Source organism: Sarcophilus harrisii, chromosome 4, assembly GCF_902635505.1.
Source record: "Sarcophilus harrisii chromosome 4, mSarHar1.11, whole genome shotgun sequence".
Lineage (NCBI taxonomy): Eukaryota > Metazoa > Chordata > Mammalia > Dasyuromorphia > Dasyuridae > Sarcophilus > Sarcophilus harrisii.
Window position 1 is genome coordinate 464,630,353 of NC_045429.1, and position 19,748 is coordinate 464,650,100.

Sequence of the window (19,748 nt, forward strand, 5' to 3'; positions counted from 1 at the left end):
CATTATCTCTAGAAAAAGAAATAAAAACAATCACAAAAACTGAGACTCCATGAGACAAACTAGACAATTTTGATGATTAAGAGTAGAACACTTTTTAAACAAATAGAAAATTTAGTCATAAGATATGGTGGAATGGGGAAGATCTAATATCCAAAGGTAACTGACACATGTCTGAGCCCAAAGAGGTAAATGGTTAATTGTGGGGAGCTGGCACTAATCTACAGCCACATAAGGCCAACCTTGAATAGGTTGAATCTCCTAATCGCATCATACCACAGACTTCCTGAATAGGAATCTCCTAATCACATCCTAACTTTGAATAGGCAGATATCTAGGCATCCCCTAATCCTATCATAAAGCTTCCTGCCACCAGAAACATCTGAGCAGCTCATCCTTGGGCGGGATACCAACCCTTTGTCTAGGACCCCACCCTGTACTGTGTTTGAACAACCTTGCCTTCTTTCCTACTGCTATATATATCTGTACTATTGCACCCATTAAAATAAGGCTTGATCAGAATGATTTGACTTGCCTTCATTTTGTGATTGTTTTTATTCTACTACTCTAGGTTAACATCATTTATATTACTGAATAGTAGCTCACTTGGCATACAGATAATGGGATGAATTCCTCAAAAGGGATGGCTTGGTCACAGAGCTCATTGACATTTTCAGTATACTTCCTCACACTGTCAAAGCTGCAATCGATCCTATGGAAATTCCCTGTATTTTTGATTCTAAAGAAGTGATCGCTAAAGACAGATGACTCTTTAAAAGATAGTCTTTGATAAGTTTAATTATAATTTAAATTTCCATCCATCAGAACCCCTAGTTTGTGTCCTAGTAAACCCACTGGTACCAAATAAAGCTTGAGGTCTAACAAAAGTTTTCCTCACCATTACCACCTCTTCCCAAGTGTAATATGCAATACTGAAATAGCTGTGAACAAAAACCTCTTCATTAATCTAGATTCTCTTTAGCATGCATTTCCTGCTGTTGAATACAGACTGAGTTTTGACTGAAGGATTGCCCACATTCGTTGGGTTTATTCTCTTTTGTGTGAATTTTCTGGTGTTTAATAAAGACTGAATTTCGAGTGAAAGATTTCCCACACTCGCTACATTCAAAGGGTTTATGATCTTCACTATGAATTTTCTGGTGCTGGGTAAAGACTGAGCTTCGGCTGAAACACTTCCCACACTCATTACATTCATAGGGTTTCTCCTTAGTGTGAGTCCGTTGGTGTTCAATAAGATGAAAGGTCCGATTAAAGGACTTCCCACATTCGTTACATTTACAGGGTTTATCACCGGTGTGAACTTTCTGATGGTCACGAAATGTCGATTTGTGCCTAAAGGCTTTGCCACATTCATTGCATTTATGTGGTTTCTCATCATTATGGATACTCTGATGTTGAACAAGATGTTTTCTCAGACTAAAAGCTTTTCCACATTGATTACATACATAGGGCTTCTCTTTGGTGTGAATTATCTGATGTCCAATAAGAAGTGCACTTCGACTAAATGATCGTCCACATTCAGCACATTCATAGGGTTTCTCTCCAGTGTGAATTCTCTGGTGCTCAATAAGACGGAAACGCCGATTGTAGGATTTCCCACATTCATTACATTCAAAAGGTTTCTCTTTGGTGTGAGTGATCTGATGTCCAGTGAGGTATGATTTTTTACAGAAGGCTTTCCCGCATTCATCACACTTGTAAGGTTTCTCTGTAGTATGAATTCTTTCATGCTCAATAAGAAACGAACTATTGCTAAAACATTTGCCACATTGATTACATTCATAGGGCCTTTCCCCAGTATGAATTTTCTGATGACGTATAAAACCAGAATTCCTAGTAAATGATTTCCCACATTTATTGCACTCATAAGGCTTCTCTCCAGTATGAGTTCTCATATGTTCAAGAAGTTGTGAGCGATGGCTAAAACTCTTCATACATTTTTCACATTCATAGGGTTTTTCTCCAGTGTGGATTCTCTGATGGTCCAGAAGCCGTGACTTGCGCCCAAAAGCCATACCACACTCACTGCAACCAAAGGGTTTTTCTCCTGTATGGAGTTTTTGATGATGGAAGTGACATGAGCTATCTCTGAAGGCTTTCCCACACTCAGTGCATCTATATGCTCGCTCTGGGGCATGGCTTCTCTGATGTTCTGTGAGGTACCAAGAACGTCGGAAGGTCTTTCCACACTCCTTACATGCATAGGGCTTCTCCCCTGTATGAATCCTCTTATGTTCAATGAGATATGAGTTACGAATAAAACCTTTCCCACATTCATTACAATGATAGGGTTTCTCTCCGGAATGAATTTTTAGATGCTGAAAAAGACTTGAACGATTACTCAAAGTCTTTCCACATTCATCACATTTGTAGAGCTCTTCTCCTGTGTGGATGAACTGATGCCGAAGGAGGCTTGAGCTATTTCTGAAGGCTTTCTCACATTCACCACATTTGTAGGGTTTTTCTCCGGTGTGGATGAGCTGATGCTGAAGGAGGCTTGAACTAGTACTAAAAGCCTTCTCACAATCATCACATTTGTAAGGTTTTTCAACAGTGTGCATTTTCTGATGCTCCAAGAGGTCTTTGCTTTGACTGAAGGATCTCCCACATTTATTACATCTATAAAGTTTCTCACCAGTGTGAATTCTCTGGTGCTCTGTGAGAGTTGATTTTCTCTTGAAAGTCTTCCCACACTCATTACATGAAAAGGGTCTTTCTCCAGTATGAATAACCTGATGTCTGATGAGATGATAGCTTCGGGTAAATCTTTTCCCACACTCATAACAGACAAAGCGTCCTGGTCCACTGTGAATGTTCTGGTATTGAGTGAGGTGAGACATGGTAACAAAGTGTTCTCCATGCTTCTGACAGTTGTATGGTACCTCATTAGTTGGAAATACATTAAATCCAACTAAGTCTGAATTCTGGCTGCTGAAAAAGTTTTCATATTTATTAAAAAGGCTTGCCTTTTCTTCTGTGTGGAGGAAAAGTGGACTGTTATGATCAAGGATTCTCTGCTTCAAAGTTGTCTCTTCATTTGGGCTAAAAGAGTTTCCATATTCATTAAACATGTCTGTTTTTTCTTCTACTTGAAAAATCTGATCACTGCTGTCTACTGTTTCATGCTTCACTGCTGCTGCTCCATTCCCCGTTTTGTCTTCACCATCTAAGAGAAAAACAAAACAGAAAATGAGAATGAAAAATAATGCAGATATCAGCTGCTTTGGGAGATGAAAAGTGAAAGAAGGGCCAAGAATACTCATCACAGGCAAATGTGAGCATGGTTCAGAATATAGTCCTATACCATAGACAGATAAGCAAAGGAATCCATATTCTTAACCTGGATTCTAGATCTTTCTTATGTGATGAAGTCCTTTGCCTACCAACTAAATGTCCACAGAACCTGGAAAATCACAAGAATTTCACAACTGGAAAGGAACTTGGAAGCCATTTTTCTTAACATAACACAAAACAATTATTTCCATTTATGTAGCAAGAAAAAAATATAAATGAAACTATGAATCTATTACACACAACTAGCTTTTCCTTTTAGGTTTATAATTCAAGATGTAGTTTTCAAAGCTGTCCCATTTATATATCTTCTTCCTTTTGTTCTTTTCTGCTGCCCCTCTCCCCATAAAACAATTAGGAGACAAAAAAAAAAAAAAAAATAAAACAACAAACACACACAATCCAGCAATTCCCAAAGGAATTTGGACAAATTCACTCATAATTTGTCCAAAACAGTATTCTTCACTTTCGATTTTAAGTCTATCATATCTAGTAGTAGTTGGGTGGCAGGATCTGTTTTCAGACCTCTGGACTCTCGGATCACATGTCAAAGATACACATTTTAAAAGGCAATAAAAACCAATTAAAGACAATTTGCAAAGGCAATTTAAGAATCACAGGTTTCTCAGAATGTGTCAAAAAAAAAAAACCAAACCCAAAACTGAGTTACTTAATGTAGAAAATAACGCAAGAGAACTGCCCAGAGTTTTTGAATTCAGAAAACAAGGCACAATCAAGAAAATCTAGAGATTATCTCCAGAAAAACAGAAACAAAACAGCATAGCAGAGTGGTTAGAAAACTGTACTAAGAGTCAGTCAATGAAATAAAGCCCTACCAAAATGTTAAATACTCAAATGAACAAACCCAAATAGAGATCTTATAAATGCCAATCATAGGAAAGGAAAGAGAACTAACTGTAAAAGGATTACCAAAACTCTTTGTTCAGATGGACTGGAAAACACAACCAGATTTCTATTCAAATTATTCTCAGCCAAACTTGTTTGATGAGGAAAATATAGTTCAACTACCAAAACTAGCAAAGGTTAAAGCAAAGAAAGAGAATTATAGCCAATATTATTAAGAATTTTTAAAAAGAAATTAAATGAAATCTTGGCTAAAGGATAACAGCAATTTACCAATTAAAAAAAAATAATTTTCTATTATCAAATTGGATATATATCTGGAATGCAAGGATGATTCACCATTAGGAAGACAATTAACATAATTGTTAAGTATAAAAAAACATTCAAAACCAAAAGCTATAATTTAGGCAGTAAAGTCTAAAAGTTTTCCTATTAAACATAATAGTAAAGGAGGGATGGTCCCCTACCTACAAGACTGGAAATAGTTCTAGAAATACTGGTAATAAAAATTACAAATAAAACAATTCAAAGTCTACCAGATTGGTAAAAACACAAACTACTCTTATCTGAAATGACTTTAAAGTTGTAGGTTATCAGTAGAGAAACTAATGGAAACAAGTGCTCTGGTACAATTAATTTTAGACTACCAAATAAACTCAGAAAAATTAACAACTTTTCTATAAAAATCCAATCTAATAATAACAAGGGAAATTCTACTCAAAAGACCTACTAAAAAACTCTTGAGCTAAAATTCATTCAATATTGATGAATATAATTACAAAGGGGTTGTGAAATAAAACACAACCCCAATAGCTGGAAAAAAATTCTATCCTCATGGCTGGGCAGTGCTAATCATAGATGTGACACAACTACTGAAGTTAATATATTAATTTAGTGCTGTATCAAAAAATCTTCCAAAGGAACTCTTTACAAAGTGAGAAAAAAATAGTTAACATTCTTTTTGGAAAAAGAAAATATCTTCAAAATCTGGGGAAATAATGAAGAAAGGTAAGAATGAAGCAGCAATAAATAGCATTTTTAGATTAAAAGCTATCATCCCACCCATGTAGCAGTTTAACCAATAGAAACGTGTGAATGGAATAGACCACTACTATTACTATTATTATTGCTGCTGCTGCTGCTGCTGCTGCTACTACTATACTACTTATAGTTGTTAATACTGCTACCTTTGAATAGCTAGCTCTTATTTAGGACTTTATGTATATTCTCACTTGATCTTCACAACAATCCTATTTTACAGATGGGGAAACCAAGGTTGAGAGAGACTAGGTGACTTGTTCAGTAGCTGAGATAAAGGATCTGAAGCCAGACAGGAACTTAGATTTTCCAACATTTGGAGTACTCCCCATCAAGACAAAAGAGATTCAGAAAAAACAAACAAACAAACAAAAAACCAAAACAAAAAAACAGAATTTAATAAACCCAGTGTAAACACTGGCAGAAAATTAAGTTTAGACTACTATCTTACACCATATTTTGATACAAATTAAAAATTGGTCATTGGACACAAAACCCTACTCATAGCCAAGGAGGGTGATGGTGAATTCTTAACCAAACATAGGATAGAAGCAATCCCCAAAGATAAAACTGGTAACATCTCATTACATGCAATGGAAAAACTTACTCATGAATCAAGCCAACTAATGCTCACTGAATGATAATAACTTTATGAGGAAGAAGGGAAGCAATTAACTAGGAAAAAGGTATTTAATATTTCTTAAAAGAATCCAAGACACATAGACAACTAATAGGAAAATAAAAGACCACACAAAATGGCAGAAATAGCTAATGTCTATGCAGCTGCCTACCAAGGGCAGTATTTGGGGCCTCTTTTTCATTTACTCAAGTATATGTGTGTTGGGGTGTAGAAATGGAGGGTGGAAGGGATAGTAAAAGACAGAAAAAAAATTGTTTTAAATGCTTATAGTAATTTAAAAAAACCAAAAATAGTATCTCAAAAAAAGTGAAGGTTATTTCCTACATTTACTTAGGCCAATGTTAGACCTTGCTAATCTCCCTTGTGCAGAACTATTTTTAGATGTTTTTGTCAGTCTAGTGAAGTCAAGAAACCCTTTTTTGAAGGGAAGAATTATTAAAAAATTTTTTTTTAAATTTTACATCTTAAAAAAAAATTATATTAGAAGAAAATGCTGACTTAGGTATGAAGTCTTTCCCATCTAATTTCTTGTACCCCCGCCTTAAAGACAAGCGTCCTCCTCTCTGTGAACCTTGACTTCTTCTATCGTTAGTAAAGGCAAGACAAGAGGTTGTGCTTGTTGGATATTCGTGGGAAACTGAGTCATGACCAAAAACTAGAGATAACCCAGGCTTTGGAAAGAAAGAGACAAACAGGGTTCAGCTGGGCTAGGTGCCCAGACAGAACCATGAGGACCCTTCTCACTGGGAAAAGGCCACCAGGGAATCATTTCTCCTTAGAGGTGAGAGGTTTAAGGTCCAGCTTTCCTGAATTATGAATTAGGTGAAACTAAGAGCTCAAGCGTGGTTGGCCCCCCTCACCTTTCTCTCCCCTGGGCAGCAGATCCTGGCTCACCCCTTCTGGCTCCACCTTCACAGCAGGGAAGAAAAGGGTCCTTGGGGCAGGCTGCTCCATCAGGGTCAGCATCTTCGGGGTGGGGCCCCAGACCTGTGGACAGATCACATCGGAGCAGAAACTTGGGATGGGGATGGAGAGGGGGAGAGGAAGAAGGGGGAAAGAAGGGGAAGGAGGGGGGAGGGGAGAAGAAGAGGGGAAAAAGAGGGGGATGCAGGGGGAGAGGAAGAAGGGGGAGGAGAAGAGGAGAAAAGAGGAGGGGGCAGGGGGAAGAGACCGGCAGGGTTCCTTAAGCAGACCAATCCAGAGATACCCCAAAACTCACAGAGCTGCCCCGGGGGCTCTTCTTTCCCCCTTCCCCGCGATGACCTCCGGGGGGCAGGGGTCTCACCTGTGGGGGTCGGGAGGCCCCCGTGGCCGCCATCCCGACGCTCCTCCTCCTGATGCGGGACCCCAGCTCTGGGGAGAGACACGGACACGAGGGGAAGGGCTCCCACGCAGGGACAGGAGACCCACGGGAGGAAGCGCCGCTGACCCCCCCACCCCACACGCCCAGGGTCTCCTCACCGGGGACCCACGCACGAAGAGGGCGGAGCATTCACCGAGAAGGAGGAAGACGCCCACGGGAAGCGGTCCCCCTGCTGCCCCTCCTCCCACAGATCCCCCTCAAGCGCGAAGAGCCCCAGAGGCCCCCGGGGGGGAGGAGGCGCCACCTGACAGCTCCTTCTGACAGCCGTGGGGGATGGGCGTTATCGCCCACGAGTCCGCGCCGGGCTTGAACTCACGGCCGTCGCTGGGTCCACTCGGGACGCGCGCCCACGAGCCACGTGCCCCCACCAAGAGGTACAGATAGGAAATGTCCCGTTCGCCCGTGGGTCTGAACCGCTACTCCCCCCTCCCCTCCCACGGCCCCCCTCCCCCCGTCAAGCGCGCTTCCGGGGCCGCTCTAGGTAGCCCGGAGGCCTCTTCATCTCGGTGGTTCAGGGCAGGGAGTGTAGGTCACGTGAGCCGGCTAGAAGCCCGAGCAGCGAGTATTTTCTCGGGGTCGCTCTAGGACACGGAGAAACCTTCCTCTCGGTGGTTCGGACCCGTTAGGGGGCGGGGAAGCAGCGCACTTCCGGGCCGCTCCAGGCTGCCCGGAGGACGCTCTCTGTGGCTTGGCGGGAAGCAGAGGGAAGGGGCGGTGGGACCCTTCCTCAGCCGAGAAGAGAAAGTGGGTGGGCAGCAGCAGGCCGGACTTCTCCGGAAATGAAGGAGGGCCGCCGTGGCCCCTGTGCCTCCCTCCCACCCCCCACGCCTCAGTTTCCTCCTCTGTAAAATGGGGCCACAGGGCTGGTTCGCGTTCCAGGGAGACTGAAGCGCCGCCCCTCCCCATCTTCCCCCCAGCCCCAGTCAGCGGGGCCCAAGTCAGAGCCCGGCTGTGGCGACGCGCTCAGAAGCAGTGCCCCCCCCCGCCCGCCCGCCCGCCAAAACAGCCCGGGTCAGGATGTCAGAGGGGCCACAGCTATTTATTCAGGACCCTGGGGGGCGCCGCGGGGGGTCAGCGGGTGAAGGCCAGGACCAGCTGGGAGTTCAGGGTGTGCGGGGCCCCATCCACGGGCACGGCGCGGCTCAGCCTGAAAGGCTCCCCTGCGAGGTCCTGGCTGGAGGGCACCGGGCAGCAGAGCCTGCAACACAAGAGGGCCTGGGTCAGCCCTGAGACCCCTGGGGATCCCTCCCGGGCTGGAGATCCCTCCCGGGCTGGAGATCCCTCCCGGGCTGGGGCCTCCCTCACTCACTGCACCAGGGTCTCCATGTCTTCCCTGTGGGGCTGGGGAGACACAAACACCAGCTTCTGGATGGCTGCGCAGCCCCGGATGGCGCCGATGACCTCGGGAGCTGAGGGCAGTAACAGGGAAGAAGCTCAGTGCGGGGCAGGCAAGTGGAACGGGGCGGGGGGCGTCCAGGGTCCCCACTTACACGGGCCAGCGTCTGCCGCGGCCACCAGCACCGCCAGCACCTTGCTGTCCTCTTGGCCCTTCCTGAGGCGGGCCATGGCCTTCTCCACCCCCTGCCGCCGGCATCGCCAGTTGGTGATCTCTGCAGGAGGAAGGCCTGCTCTGAGTGGAGCGGTTCTCTCGCCCTCCTTGGGTCTCCTTGCTGGGCCCCGGGGGGTCCCCTGAAGGTGCCCAGTGAGGGCTTGGCCCACAGACTCTAACCCTCCCCCTCCTCACATGCATAGAAGGGAAAGAATTTCTCAATCTTGGCCAGAGGCAAATCTAGATGACTTTTCCCTTCAGGGACCCTCTGGAACCTGACCATGGACCCTGTGAGTGGGGTGGGATGACTCGGGTTCTGGTGGCCGTTGGCCCCTCCGCCCCGCTGCCTGCCCACACGGGACGGGAGACCCTAGTGCTGTACCATTGAAATCTGCGCTCCACTGGGCATCCTCCATGGCCTGCCCTGCCAGCCGCACGCTAAGCACCTGGGCCGCCCACTGCGCCAGGGAGAGGCCCGGGGCCCCTGTACACAGGAGAGTCCAAGGATCAGGGAAGGAGGCCACCGAACTCCTTCCCACCTCCTGCTGCCCACAGGGTGAGTGGCCACTGACCTGTGCCATGGCTAAGGTCAAGGACAAGGGTGCTCCGGTCCACTCCGCCCAACTCTGCCACAACCCGGAGGAGGGCCTCGGTGGCACCCGTGTTCAGGGGGAAAAAGGCCCCTGGAGAGATTCGAAGTTTCAAGTCAAGGACATCCTCGAACATGTGGGCTTCCCCTGCCAGGAGCTGGTAGCAGCTGGGCATGACCCTGGGGATGGAGATGGGGCAGCCCATGAGGAGGGCATCTTCAGGGGCCCAGCGAATAGCCCACATCCTGGACCCTGCCAGACTCACCCCTCTTTCAGGTAAAGGGAGGTCAGCTCGCACACAGACCCCTGTCCCGACATGAAGAACTCCTTCGCTCTTTCCTTCTGCGCACAGATGGCCTCCTGCCCAGATCCAAAATGAGCAGCTGTGTAGAGATGGCCCGGCCCGCCCCCTGGGCAGGAGACCACCAGGCTGACTGCCAGACTGGGGGCTGGCACGGACTGTTTGATGGTTTTACCTGGCTCAGTCCCTGGGCGTGGAAAGTGAGGATGGCCATCGTGTGGCCTTGGCGGCTGGTCCGCACTCTGAGCCGGCGCCAGGGCCCAAGCTGGTGAGCGTCCAGGCTGGGCTCGGGGGGAGCCTGTCGTAGAAATGCCTCGTAGCACTAGGAAACCAAAGGAAAACAAGCCCCCCGCCTTGTATTACAGAAGAGAAACTGAGGCCCACAGCCCCTGCCCAGATTTACATTCCTGTTTTAGTTTGACTTTAGGTGGAGTCTGTGCAGCAACTCCCTCTGGAGAGCCGGGAAGCCCTGGGTTTGAGCCCAGCCTTGGGTCTCCAGCAACAGTTCTGTAACAGACCCACTCACTGGCATGTCTGGCAATGCCCGCCTCCTCCTGCCAAGGCTGGGAAACAGCAAATGGAGGGAAACTTCCCTCCTGTGGATTCTCCAGGGCCTCTATCAATCTTCCCCTCGAGGCACCCGGAGGCAGCGTCTCTGCCCACATTCAGTGCTTCCTGGGCACCAAAAAGTCAGTGGGCTCTGCCGACCCAAGCTTTGTCACAAGGGAGCCGGATGGCCCAGAGGCAGAGGGCCCAGCTGCTCTGGGGCTCCCTGAGCCCTCCTTACCTGGGCCACCTGGAAGTGCTTGGTGGGAAGAGCTCTCAGATGGTCAGCCGGTACACAGAACATCCTCTTCCCTAAGGAAGAGTGAGGAATTATTTGGTCTTCTGGAAGCAGGATCCAGTGGTCCCAAGCCCATCGGGCAGGAAGGCCCCAACAAGTCGCAGGTAAAGGCCCTGGGGGGCCCCAGCAGCGGGCTCAATTTAATGCAACAGTCCCTGGCCCTGGTCAGCCCACTTGGGGTGAGGGACATGCTCAGGCCTGAGGGATGGCAGGCCTTGAGTATTCCCCAGTGGAGAGAAGCTGCAGGGCTGGGGAGAGGGCTGGTTAGAGAAGCCTCAGGAGGACTTTGTCCACAAGCGGATGCTCCTGGTTCTGTCTGTCCCTAGGCAGAATTGCCAGCTGTGGGTGGGGTGCACATTGAGGCAGGATTAGGCCACTGGCCCACTTGCTGGGGGAGGTTTCAGGGAAGGGGACTCAGACGCCACAAAAGCCCCCGATCGGCCCAGCAGCCAATGGCTCCTGTGCTGGAGCTACCAAGCCACAAGCACAGAATGGTCTGCTTGCTCTGTGCCGCTGGAGTTTCCTAGAAGGTGGATCAGGGGCCGCCTCCTACAGGAAGCCCATCCTCATCTCCTTAGCTGTTTGTGCCCTGTCTCCTCTTTAGTTAGCAGCAGTACTTGGCGCTTAAGAAAGGCTCTGGAGCAGACCCATTCAGGGGCAAGGCCACCAGGCCCAAAGGGCATTAGCTTTTGGGGGCTTTGAAATGAGGACGGCTGCTGCCGTTGGAGGCAGGAGACCAGCTGTCCCTGAGAGGGATGGCAGATCTGGAAGTGGCCTGAGGGATTCCCTGGCCTCCACCGGTGTGTCCCTTGTCCCTCAGCTCCTTCCCTGTCCCTCCGATCTCTGGCACATCTGTTCCCCCGGACTCACCTCCGGGGGATCTCAGAAAGAACCCCACAGTCCTTGGGCGGCCGTCTGGGCCCTGGTTTACAGAGAAGACAGATTTGTTTCTGTACCCATCAATGACAGGCTGGAAAAAGGGAGGGAGAGAGAAGAGGGAGATATGGCAGGTTAAAAGGGGCTATCCATTACCCTCAGGACTCTAGATCCTCACAAGGAATGGGCCTGGAGGGGCCACACAGAAGGTCGGCACCCTGGGGCCACTGGCTGGGTCTCAGAGGGGAAAGAAGGAACTTACTGATGGGATGAAAGGTTGGAGGAGGTCATCCAGGCCTTGGGCCTCCATCACCGTGGCACCCAGCTTGTGGAGGCGACCCTGGAACTGCTCCAAGGTCTTCTTTGTCACTTCAAACTTGACCTGCAGCAGGCAGACACATGGAGCTCTTCCTGGGTTCTCCACCAAGCTAGTCTGATCCTGGGGCCTCATCTCCCTCCATTGGCCTTTGCTCCACAGGCCCTCCTCTCATCCTCCAAAGCTCCTGGGATCCCTATTCTCTGGGGCTGCCCTCTGCAAGAGACTGCCCCGATCTGTGGAAATGTCAGGGAGTGGTGACAGAGGGACATGTGAACTGATACACAGGTCCCACCACAGGCTGCAGTGGGGGCTCATCCTGGCAAGGGACAGCTATGGCAGGCCCCCTCCCCGGAAGGGGAACTTCCAGAGCTGTGACAAAACCAGGGGAGGACTGAAAACCATGTCCTGTGGCAGAGTGCCCACTGGGAGAAGGGGCTGCCTGACAGGGGCCAACTGAGTCAACTGGAAGAGACCACTGGGTTATAAAAGTGGCGGACCTCAGCCTGGGTGTCTAAAAAAAGACTACGCTTGGGAAAAACCTCTCTGTCCCAGTGATTGCACCCGCACTCACTGCTCGCCATGCTGCAGTGGGGCGTATGCCAACCACAAATTATGCAGATACGTGGAAGAGATCCCCGTCCATTCCTCTTCAGCTGCCCCCAACCCAGGGAGAATCTTGAAGCCATGGAGAGGCCGGAGAGGCCAGGGCCCAGGCCTGGGATTCCAGCAAAGTGGAACCACACAAAATAATCAAGGACAGAACAGGCTGGGTCAGCGGAAGGAGCACAGACACCCTGGGCCAGGCCATTAGGGTCAGCTCCTGGCCTCCGGTGGCTTCTGAGTCAGGGAACAAAGGCTCTTTCTCCGGATCCCAGAGGGCTGCTCTGCCCTGCCTAGAGCATTTTACTGTCCTCTTAGTTCTTACCCAAGAGTCAGACCCCCACCTTTAGTTGTTCCTCATAGCTCAGTCTCCGGAGGGGCAGCAGTTGATCTGCCAACCTAAAATAAATCCGGGCCTGAGTTCTACCTGTCCATCCCCGCTCCAAGCATGCATCCATTCAGCTACCCATAAACCTGCCCCACCGCCACTGATCCACCGCCCCATTCATGGAGCCAGCCGTCCATCCCCCCAGAGCCAGTTTCCCAACTGTCTCCTATGGATCACACCTTTCTCCTTCCCGCGAGCCCTTTCTGTCCTCTAGGAGGGGGCTCGCCCCCTCTCCCCTCCGGCAGCCACCAGCACTTTCTTGCCTGCTCAGTCCGGCGGCTTGTTCCCGCTCCTCTCCTTGCTGACTTCTCCGGCTCCCCGGGACGCTCTGGGACCCAGCCCTCTCCCGGGCCCCGGCGGCCGATCCCTCATCCCGCCCCAGCCTTACCTCTCCTGCCAGAAGCCGAGGCCCCCCCGCGGCTCGCTTTCTCCCCGACTGCGCGCCGATGCCGCCTGGGTAAAGTCTCCCTCCCCTGCGGAGGCCAGGGGAGCCTGGGGCTGGGGCCTGCTTGTGCAAAGGCGCGCCCCGAGGGCCAGGAGGGAACCTGCGCCGGCCCCCAGCCCCTTGGTGCGAGAGCCGCGCGCGAACATCTCCCCTGCACACGGACGGACGGCCGGTCAGCAGGGCCGCGCTGCCCGCATCCCTTCTCCCTGCCCCCACGCCTGGCTCCGCCAGGGGCCGCTCCTCACTCCCTGAGGGTGGGGGAAGCCCTGACCTAGAGGTGCCCCGCGGGAGAGTCCGCCTCGGGGGAGCAGACGGAGGGCCTGCAGGGCGGGGGGCGCCCCTCAGCCTCCTCCGCTTGGGGCACTTGCTGTCAGAATCGGGCGCCAGCTACAGCAGGGCACAAACGCTAAGGCAGGAAAGCCGAGGGGAGAGTCACAAGGGGAGAGGAAGTACAGGAGCGGGGGCGGGACTAGACAGAGGTTCTCCTCCTCCCCCTTCCGCCCCTCGGGCCCGACTGTAACCCGGGCTGTGCCGAGCGGGGGAGGCGCGGCCCCGCGACAGCTTCCGGACGGCCCAGAGGGGCGGGGCCCCGGACGAGGATCCTCCCCATTTCTGATTCCGGCCCCACCTCCTCCCGCCTCGCGGGAGGTCTTCCGGGCCCGGGGGCGGGGCGCACGCCGCACGCGCGTGATGCGGCCCCAGGCTCGGGAGTGCGTCTTTAGCCGGTGATTCGGAGGCGCCCCCTTTTCCTAGCATTTCCATCGGTTTAGTGTAGACCCCGCAATGCCCTCGTCCGCTGTCGCGTCCCCACCCCGGCCTGTCCCGATCTGTTCCCGGTCACTTTAGGGTTCTGGCGCCGGGTTGTAGCCGCAGCCTCGTTCTCGGGTTGGTCTGGATACTTTGGAACCGCCCCCCGGTCAGTTTAAATGCGGCCGGCGGGCGTTTGGTGCCAGTCGGGCCAGCCCGTCCCCAGCAGGGGGCGCCCCGGCCCCGACCCCCCACGAGAAGGGCTGCTCCGGGTTTTTTTCCCTCCCTTCTCGGGCCCCGGCAGCCGGGGGCGAGCCCGGGGGCGCCCAGGTTTCGAAGGGTTCCAGGGGCATCACGAGGTGATGTCTCGAACTGGCGGGGAAATGGACTCCAGGGAGACACAGTCGCCCAGCGCGTCAGCCCTGAAGGGGCAGGACCACAGTCAAGAGGCCCGGAAGTGGCGCGGGACGCCGCCGCGCCTGGGCTGTTGCTGAGGTTTGTCCCCGGCCTCGGTGACGGCCGTCGCCCGTTCAGTGACGAAGGGTTGGGTGCGAGCCGAGACGCGAACTGGCCGACTTTGCCACCCCAGAAGTATCGGTGGGGAGGGCGGCGGGGGCGGCCCCAGCAAGGAGGAAAGGCACTGAAAGGCAGGGCGGGCAGCCTGGAGGTGGGGGAGGGTGTCCCCGTGAGGAGAGCGTCGCTGCGCCGCGGGGGCAGGCAGGGAATTGTGGCGTTCCGGGGCTGGAGAGGGAGGGCGCCTCGGGAAGGGGAATTCCAGCGCGAGGAGTTTGCGTTTTATCCCGGTGAAAACGGACAGTCCTGAAGGTCGGCGCTACTAAAGCCTATTCTCTCCCCCTCGATATGTCATTGTTTCCAAGAGAGTTTTCGACATTCAGCTGGCAAGATTTTGATTTCCATGATTTCCAATTTTTATCGCTTTTTTTTTGCCATCTCACCAATCTCATGAGTGTGAGACGCGCCACAGTTGTTTGAATTCACATTTCTGTAATCAGTAGTGGCTTAGAGCATGTTTCACATTAGTAGAGAAAGCTTTGATTTCTCCCTCTGAGAACTACCCGCTTATATCCTTTGACCATTTATTAATTGGGGAATGACATAGTCTATCAAATGTGACTCAGTTGTCTGAGAAATGAGGCCTTTATCAAAAACACTGGCCATAAAAACCATTTCCCAGATTTTGCTTCCTTTCTGATTGCATTGGCTTTGCTTGTGCGAACTCTTTTTAATTTAATGTAATGAAAATTAGCCATTTTACATTTCATAGTGTTCTCATGATGTTTGGTCATGCCATTTTCCAGTTTTTGTCAAATGGTGAGTTCTTCTCCGAGAAACTGGAGTCCTTGTGTTTTATCAAATAATAAACTACTATAGCATTTATATCTTGCGCTATTAGAGTTTATTTAGCAAAGGTGGCCATGAGGGCAGACTGCACTTTGGCAGCTGTATACAGAACTGACTGATTAATCAACAAGCTTTTAAAAGTACCGTCTATGTGCCAGGTACTGTGCTAAGTGCTGAATGTGAAAAGAGGCAAAAGACACTACCAGCTTTCAAGGACTCCCAGATTAATAGGGGTGGGAATAACCATGTACAAGCAAAGTATATACAAAATTAATTGGAGTTCATCAACGTAGGGAAGGCTTACATTCCCCTCCTCCCCCCATCATCCATTGAATAGTCCAGGGGTCCTCAAACTACTGCCCTTGGCCAGATGCAGCACCTGAGGATGATTATTCCCCTCCCCCAGGGTTATGAAGTTTCTTCATTTAAAGGTCCACAAAACAAAGTTTTGTTTTTACTGTAGTCCAGCCCTCCAACAGTCTGAGGGACAGTAAACTGGCCCCCTATTTAAAAAGTTTGAGGACCCCTGTTTAATTGCTTTATTTCTTATTTCTACTGCACAGCTTTCTTTATACAAGTCCCAAGAGTCCTAGGTAGGTCAATTTATAAGGAAGAGGTTAAGTGTCCTTTCAGGTAGAAGGCCTTCCCACATTGCAGTCATAAGGCTTCTCTCTAGTATGAATTCTCTGATGGCTGGTTGAAAGTCTTCTCACATTCATTACATTCATGATGCTTTTCTCCATTTGGGATTTTCTGGTGCAGGAAGGACTTCAAAAATAAATAAGATTTCTTCTCAATGTGAATTTTTTGATTGGAAGGAAGGGATGAATTGTGGTAGGAAGCTTTCTCATCTATACTATATTTAGAAGGTGTCTGTGCTTTGTGAATTTGCTGTGAATTTCATTTAATTTTCTGGTTTTGGAGCAAGCCTTCCCAGACTGAGTATTCTCTCCAATGACCTGTTTTTTGATGGGAACTGATGGTTGGGCTTAGATGGCTTTCTCAAATTCATTAGGCAATCCAGGTTTCTTTCCAGAATAGATTCTATGATATGCAATAAAATCTGATTTAGATGTAGAAACTATTTCCCCAGAGCAAATTTTATGACCTTTCCTTGGTTCTGAAGATTAAGTGAAGTTCTCCTGCCTCTCTTTCTGTGTGTGTTGTATTTGGGAAGATCCTTTCCTAGAAATACTATTATCTCTTACAAAAATATTTGCTTCCAAACTGATGCTTTGGACACATTTATCACCTGCACAACTCATTGTTTTACTGGGAGTTTCCTTTTGGATGATCTTGAGATGATTTTGAGATGATTTTGGATGATTTGATGATTTTGAGGTGATTTTGAGATTGATTTTGCATGATTGCTGAGGATTTTTATCCTCCATGCTCTGCTGCCTTTCTAATCTGACATCCCAATCTCAGATTCCTCTCAGACTGGAAACTCAGAGACCATCCTTTGTGAGTCCACAGAATATCCAGTTTTCAGGCCTTTTCTCCCAAACTGGAAAAAAAAAGAAAGAAAATGGAAATGTCCCCAGTAAGCCAGTTGGACATACCTTGTTGGTACAGTCCCTTTCTGTGGGATGTAGAAGACCCTTACTCAAAATGACTACTTAGAGATCACTCAGTAGAAAGCAGAAAGGTTGTTTATTAAAATCTCCGGAGGATGAGCTGTACTATCACGAGATAAGAAAGAGAAAACTCATGATAGGAGGACTAAAGAAGTAGTAAAGATACACAGTTTTTATACAAGAGAATACATCACAAGTAAGAGAGCATTGAGAAGGGGAGGGAGAGTCATCAGATTGGTTGTTGCTATCCCTAGAGGTTGGAATGGAAGCTTTCTATTTCCCTGAAATCACCTGATTGCTAGGACACAGAAAATCAGGCCTTCAGGCTTCAGATAATTAAACAGACAAGTGGTCAAGCTAATAGACTAAATATCGATAAATGAGCTTTGAGAAGGAGAATGAAAACAACATCAGGCTCCCACCACTCGGATTCCAGGTCCCTGGGAAGTACTGGGTAGGGCCTGGATTGAGGAAAATTGAGCTTACCCACTGCTTGTCCCAGTGTTCTCATCTGGGACAGCACCCACTTCCCAGGGTACTCAGCATGGCATCCATCAGCATGGAGACCTGGCTGTCAGGAGCATGGGAGCCATTCCAGTGTCCAGAACTCACTCCTCTTGGGCAAGGGCAGAGAGCTGGGGAGGAAAAGGAAACCGTGAGTGGGGCTGGCCCTGCCCTGCCTGAGAACACCCCCAAAGCCTTCTCCCCCATCCTTCAGCGCCGTCTGCCAGATGTTGGGGATATGTGGGTAAAGAAAGCACCGCTGGTCCCCCAGAACCTTATGTTCCCAGGGAGAGGCTCGAAGTCCAGTCTAAGAAACTTGGGTTCACTCCCATCTACAAGTGGAAGAAGACCTCTCTGAGCCTCAGTTTGCTCACCTAGAAAATGGGTAAAATCAGTCCCACCTACCTCGGGGCTGTTTGGGGCATTAGGGGCATAAATCAATTCAATTGATTATTCAATCAAATGACTCAACCCATGCAATGTGCTATGTAAGCCTTAAAGCACTAAATGCAGGGCATGGGTATTTTTCGGATCCTCCTGTTTCCAGAGAAAATGAGGGCTAGGTAAGGATCAAAGGAACACAGATGGGAGGAAAGGGTGGGGGGTTCCTAGTGCTGAAAGAGAGGAGGAGAAGGGGGAGCAGACAGGGAAAGGAGAAGGAAGAAAGGGAGGAGAGGGAGAGAGAGAGAGAAAGAGGAGGGGAGAGTTAAGGAGAAAAGGCAGAGGAGGGGAAAGAGGAAAAAAGGAGGAAGAAGAAGAAGGAGGAAAAAGGGGAAGAAAGGGAACAGAAGGGGGGAGAAGAGAAGGGAGAGGGAAAGGACGGAGGGCAGAGGAGAGAGAGGAAGAAAGAGTAGAAATGAGAGTTAGGGAGAAAAGGGGAAAGAGTAAAAAAGAGGGAGGAGGGGTTAGAAGGCAAAGAGGAGGAGGAGGAGGAGGTGGTAGATGAGACAGGAAGAGAGAAGAGGAAAGACAAGAGGGAGGAAGGGGAGGATGGTGAGGAGTAGCAAAGAGAAGCTGTAAGCGAGGGAGGATGAGGAAGGGAGGGGTAAGAGGGAGGAGGGCAGCAAGCAGAGCCTTGGAGCAGGAGGCACCGCAGGCACTGACCTGGAGCTGGCCTCGGAAACACCCGTGGCTCCCACCAGAGAAGAATCAGGACAGTAGGGGGAAGAGGAAGTCACCTGTGAGAACCTGCCAATCAAGCGGGACCTCCCAGCGTTTCCACGACAACCGTTCTATAGTTGATGGCAGCTAAGCCCCCACGCCTTCTGGGAAATGTAGTCTTGAGGAGCTGGAGAGCTGTGCTCATGCACGATTTAGGTGCTGCTGCCCTGGAAACCTGCAGTGCCCAGTTGGAAGAGGAAGAGTCGGGAGCTGGCTGGGTCTTAGGTGGCCGGTTGTCCTGTTCTCCTTGCTGCCTTGCAGTGAGATGTCCCAGGCCTGGGCAGAGGGTGAGGTGGTGGGCGGCCCCTGCATTTTCCCCAAAAAATGTGCTTTCAGCAGTTGGGAGCCTGTGCTGGAGGATGGCAGTCACAACCTGTTCCCCTATGGAGACTCCTCCGCTGCCTGGAGCCTGGGAAAGGGCCAAGAGTCTCCTGAAGTGGACAGACAGAAGATAGACTGCTCAGACCAGATTATTTAATTTAAAGTACCCTTTATTGGCTGGCTGGCCAGTGACTGACCCCACTAGGACAGGCTAGTAGAGATCAGCCCCAAACCTTTAGCGAGGTACACTTTTAAGCGCGTTTGCCACATTCTGGTACAGCCTTGCGGTTACAAATTTCGGAAATCACTGACAGTTTCTCATTTACAATGGGGATATGTCTGGATGTGAGTGAGCACACAACAGAACCTGTTGACATGTTTTGCAATGTTGTCCCGACTCTGTTAGGCACACACTTCTCAGAAAGTCTGAGACTTCAACTGCTCCTCGGAAAATCTAGGGTCTCATGAACGTGGGGCCCAGGCTGAACATAACACTTCCCTTACTTTTGTTTAGGCAACATTTTCCTATAACCCTGAGGCCCCTTGACCTAGGGATGAGAGGGTCAGTATTTTGTCCATTTCACTCCCAAATAGGCTGCCCCCTTGGCCCCCATAACCCATCACCATGCTCAGCCCCCCACTTTTGGCTGAATCATGTTCATTCTCTGAATTCTTTCTCTGTGGGCAGATTCCCTTTGCAAATCAGGGTCTCTCCTCGACATCAGGTGTGAGCTCTTCCTTGATCCCCTTTTCTTTTATGCAGCCCTTGGAGGCCTGAGTTCCTGGCTGCAGGGCCTGGAGGTGGAAGGGCGGAGGGCCCTCTGGGTCTTCAGGCTCCAGACTGGATACTATTATATATTAGAAGTGATGAGGTCTAGATATGGGATACCTAAATGAACTTAGGGTTTAATTGAGGTCTAGTGGCAGGTTTGGGGTACAGGGAGTCAAAT

General features: G+C 49.8%; 2 protein-coding genes and 1 long non-coding RNA gene across 5 annotated transcripts; all 3 read right to left on the reverse strand.

Annotated features, from left to right (window-relative positions):
• Nucleotides 1-465: 465 nt before the first annotated feature.
• On the reverse strand, nt 466-8,052 carry LOC100914218 (zinc finger protein 420). Of its 3 annotated transcripts, XM_031968357.1 has the most exons (4): nt 7,459-7,621; nt 7,071-7,204; nt 6,712-6,838; nt 466-3,184 (listed from the first exon to the last, which is right to left on the reverse strand). In XM_031968357.1, the coding sequence occupies exons 2-4, from the start codon at nt 7,167-7,169 to the stop codon at nt 960-962; spliced, it is 2,451 nt and encodes an 816-aa protein (XP_031824217.1). In that variant the 5' UTR covers nt 7,170-7,204; nt 7,459-7,621; the 3' UTR covers nt 466-959. The 3 variants fall into 3 exon arrangements, with proteins under 3 accessions (XP_031824217.1, XP_012405785.1, XP_003770737.2); XM_012550331.3 differs by having other exon boundaries at nt 467-3,184; nt 7,137-8,052; XM_003770689.4 differs by having other exon boundaries at nt 467-3,184; nt 7,071-8,052.
• Nucleotides 8,053-8,234: 182 nt separating this feature from the next.
• Nucleotides 8,235-13,906, reverse strand: LOC100914480 (tRNA (uracil(54)-C(5))-methyltransferase homolog). The gene is made up of 13 exons (XM_031968360.1): nt 13,398-13,906; nt 13,070-13,277; nt 12,638-12,692; nt 11,637-11,756; nt 11,369-11,468; nt 10,442-10,512; nt 9,830-9,976; nt 9,619-9,713; nt 9,336-9,532; nt 9,146-9,247; nt 8,705-8,824; nt 8,524-8,623; nt 8,235-8,412 (listed from the first exon to the last, which is right to left on the reverse strand). Exons 2-13 carry the CDS (start codon nt 13,270-13,272, stop codon nt 8,286-8,288), a joined length of 1,437 nt encoding a protein of 478 aa, XP_031824220.1. The 5' UTR covers nt 13,273-13,277; nt 13,398-13,906; the 3' UTR covers nt 8,235-8,285.
• Nucleotides 13,907-16,212: 2,306 nt separating this feature from the next.
• On the reverse strand, nt 16,213-18,496 carry LOC116423519. The gene is made up of 3 exons (XR_004234128.1): nt 18,421-18,496; nt 17,299-17,447; nt 16,213-16,742 (listed from the first exon to the last, which is right to left on the reverse strand). It is a non-coding gene; the product is annotated as an uncharacterized LOC116423519 (long non-coding RNA).
• Between the last annotated feature and the right edge of the window lie 1,252 nt (nt 18,497-19,748).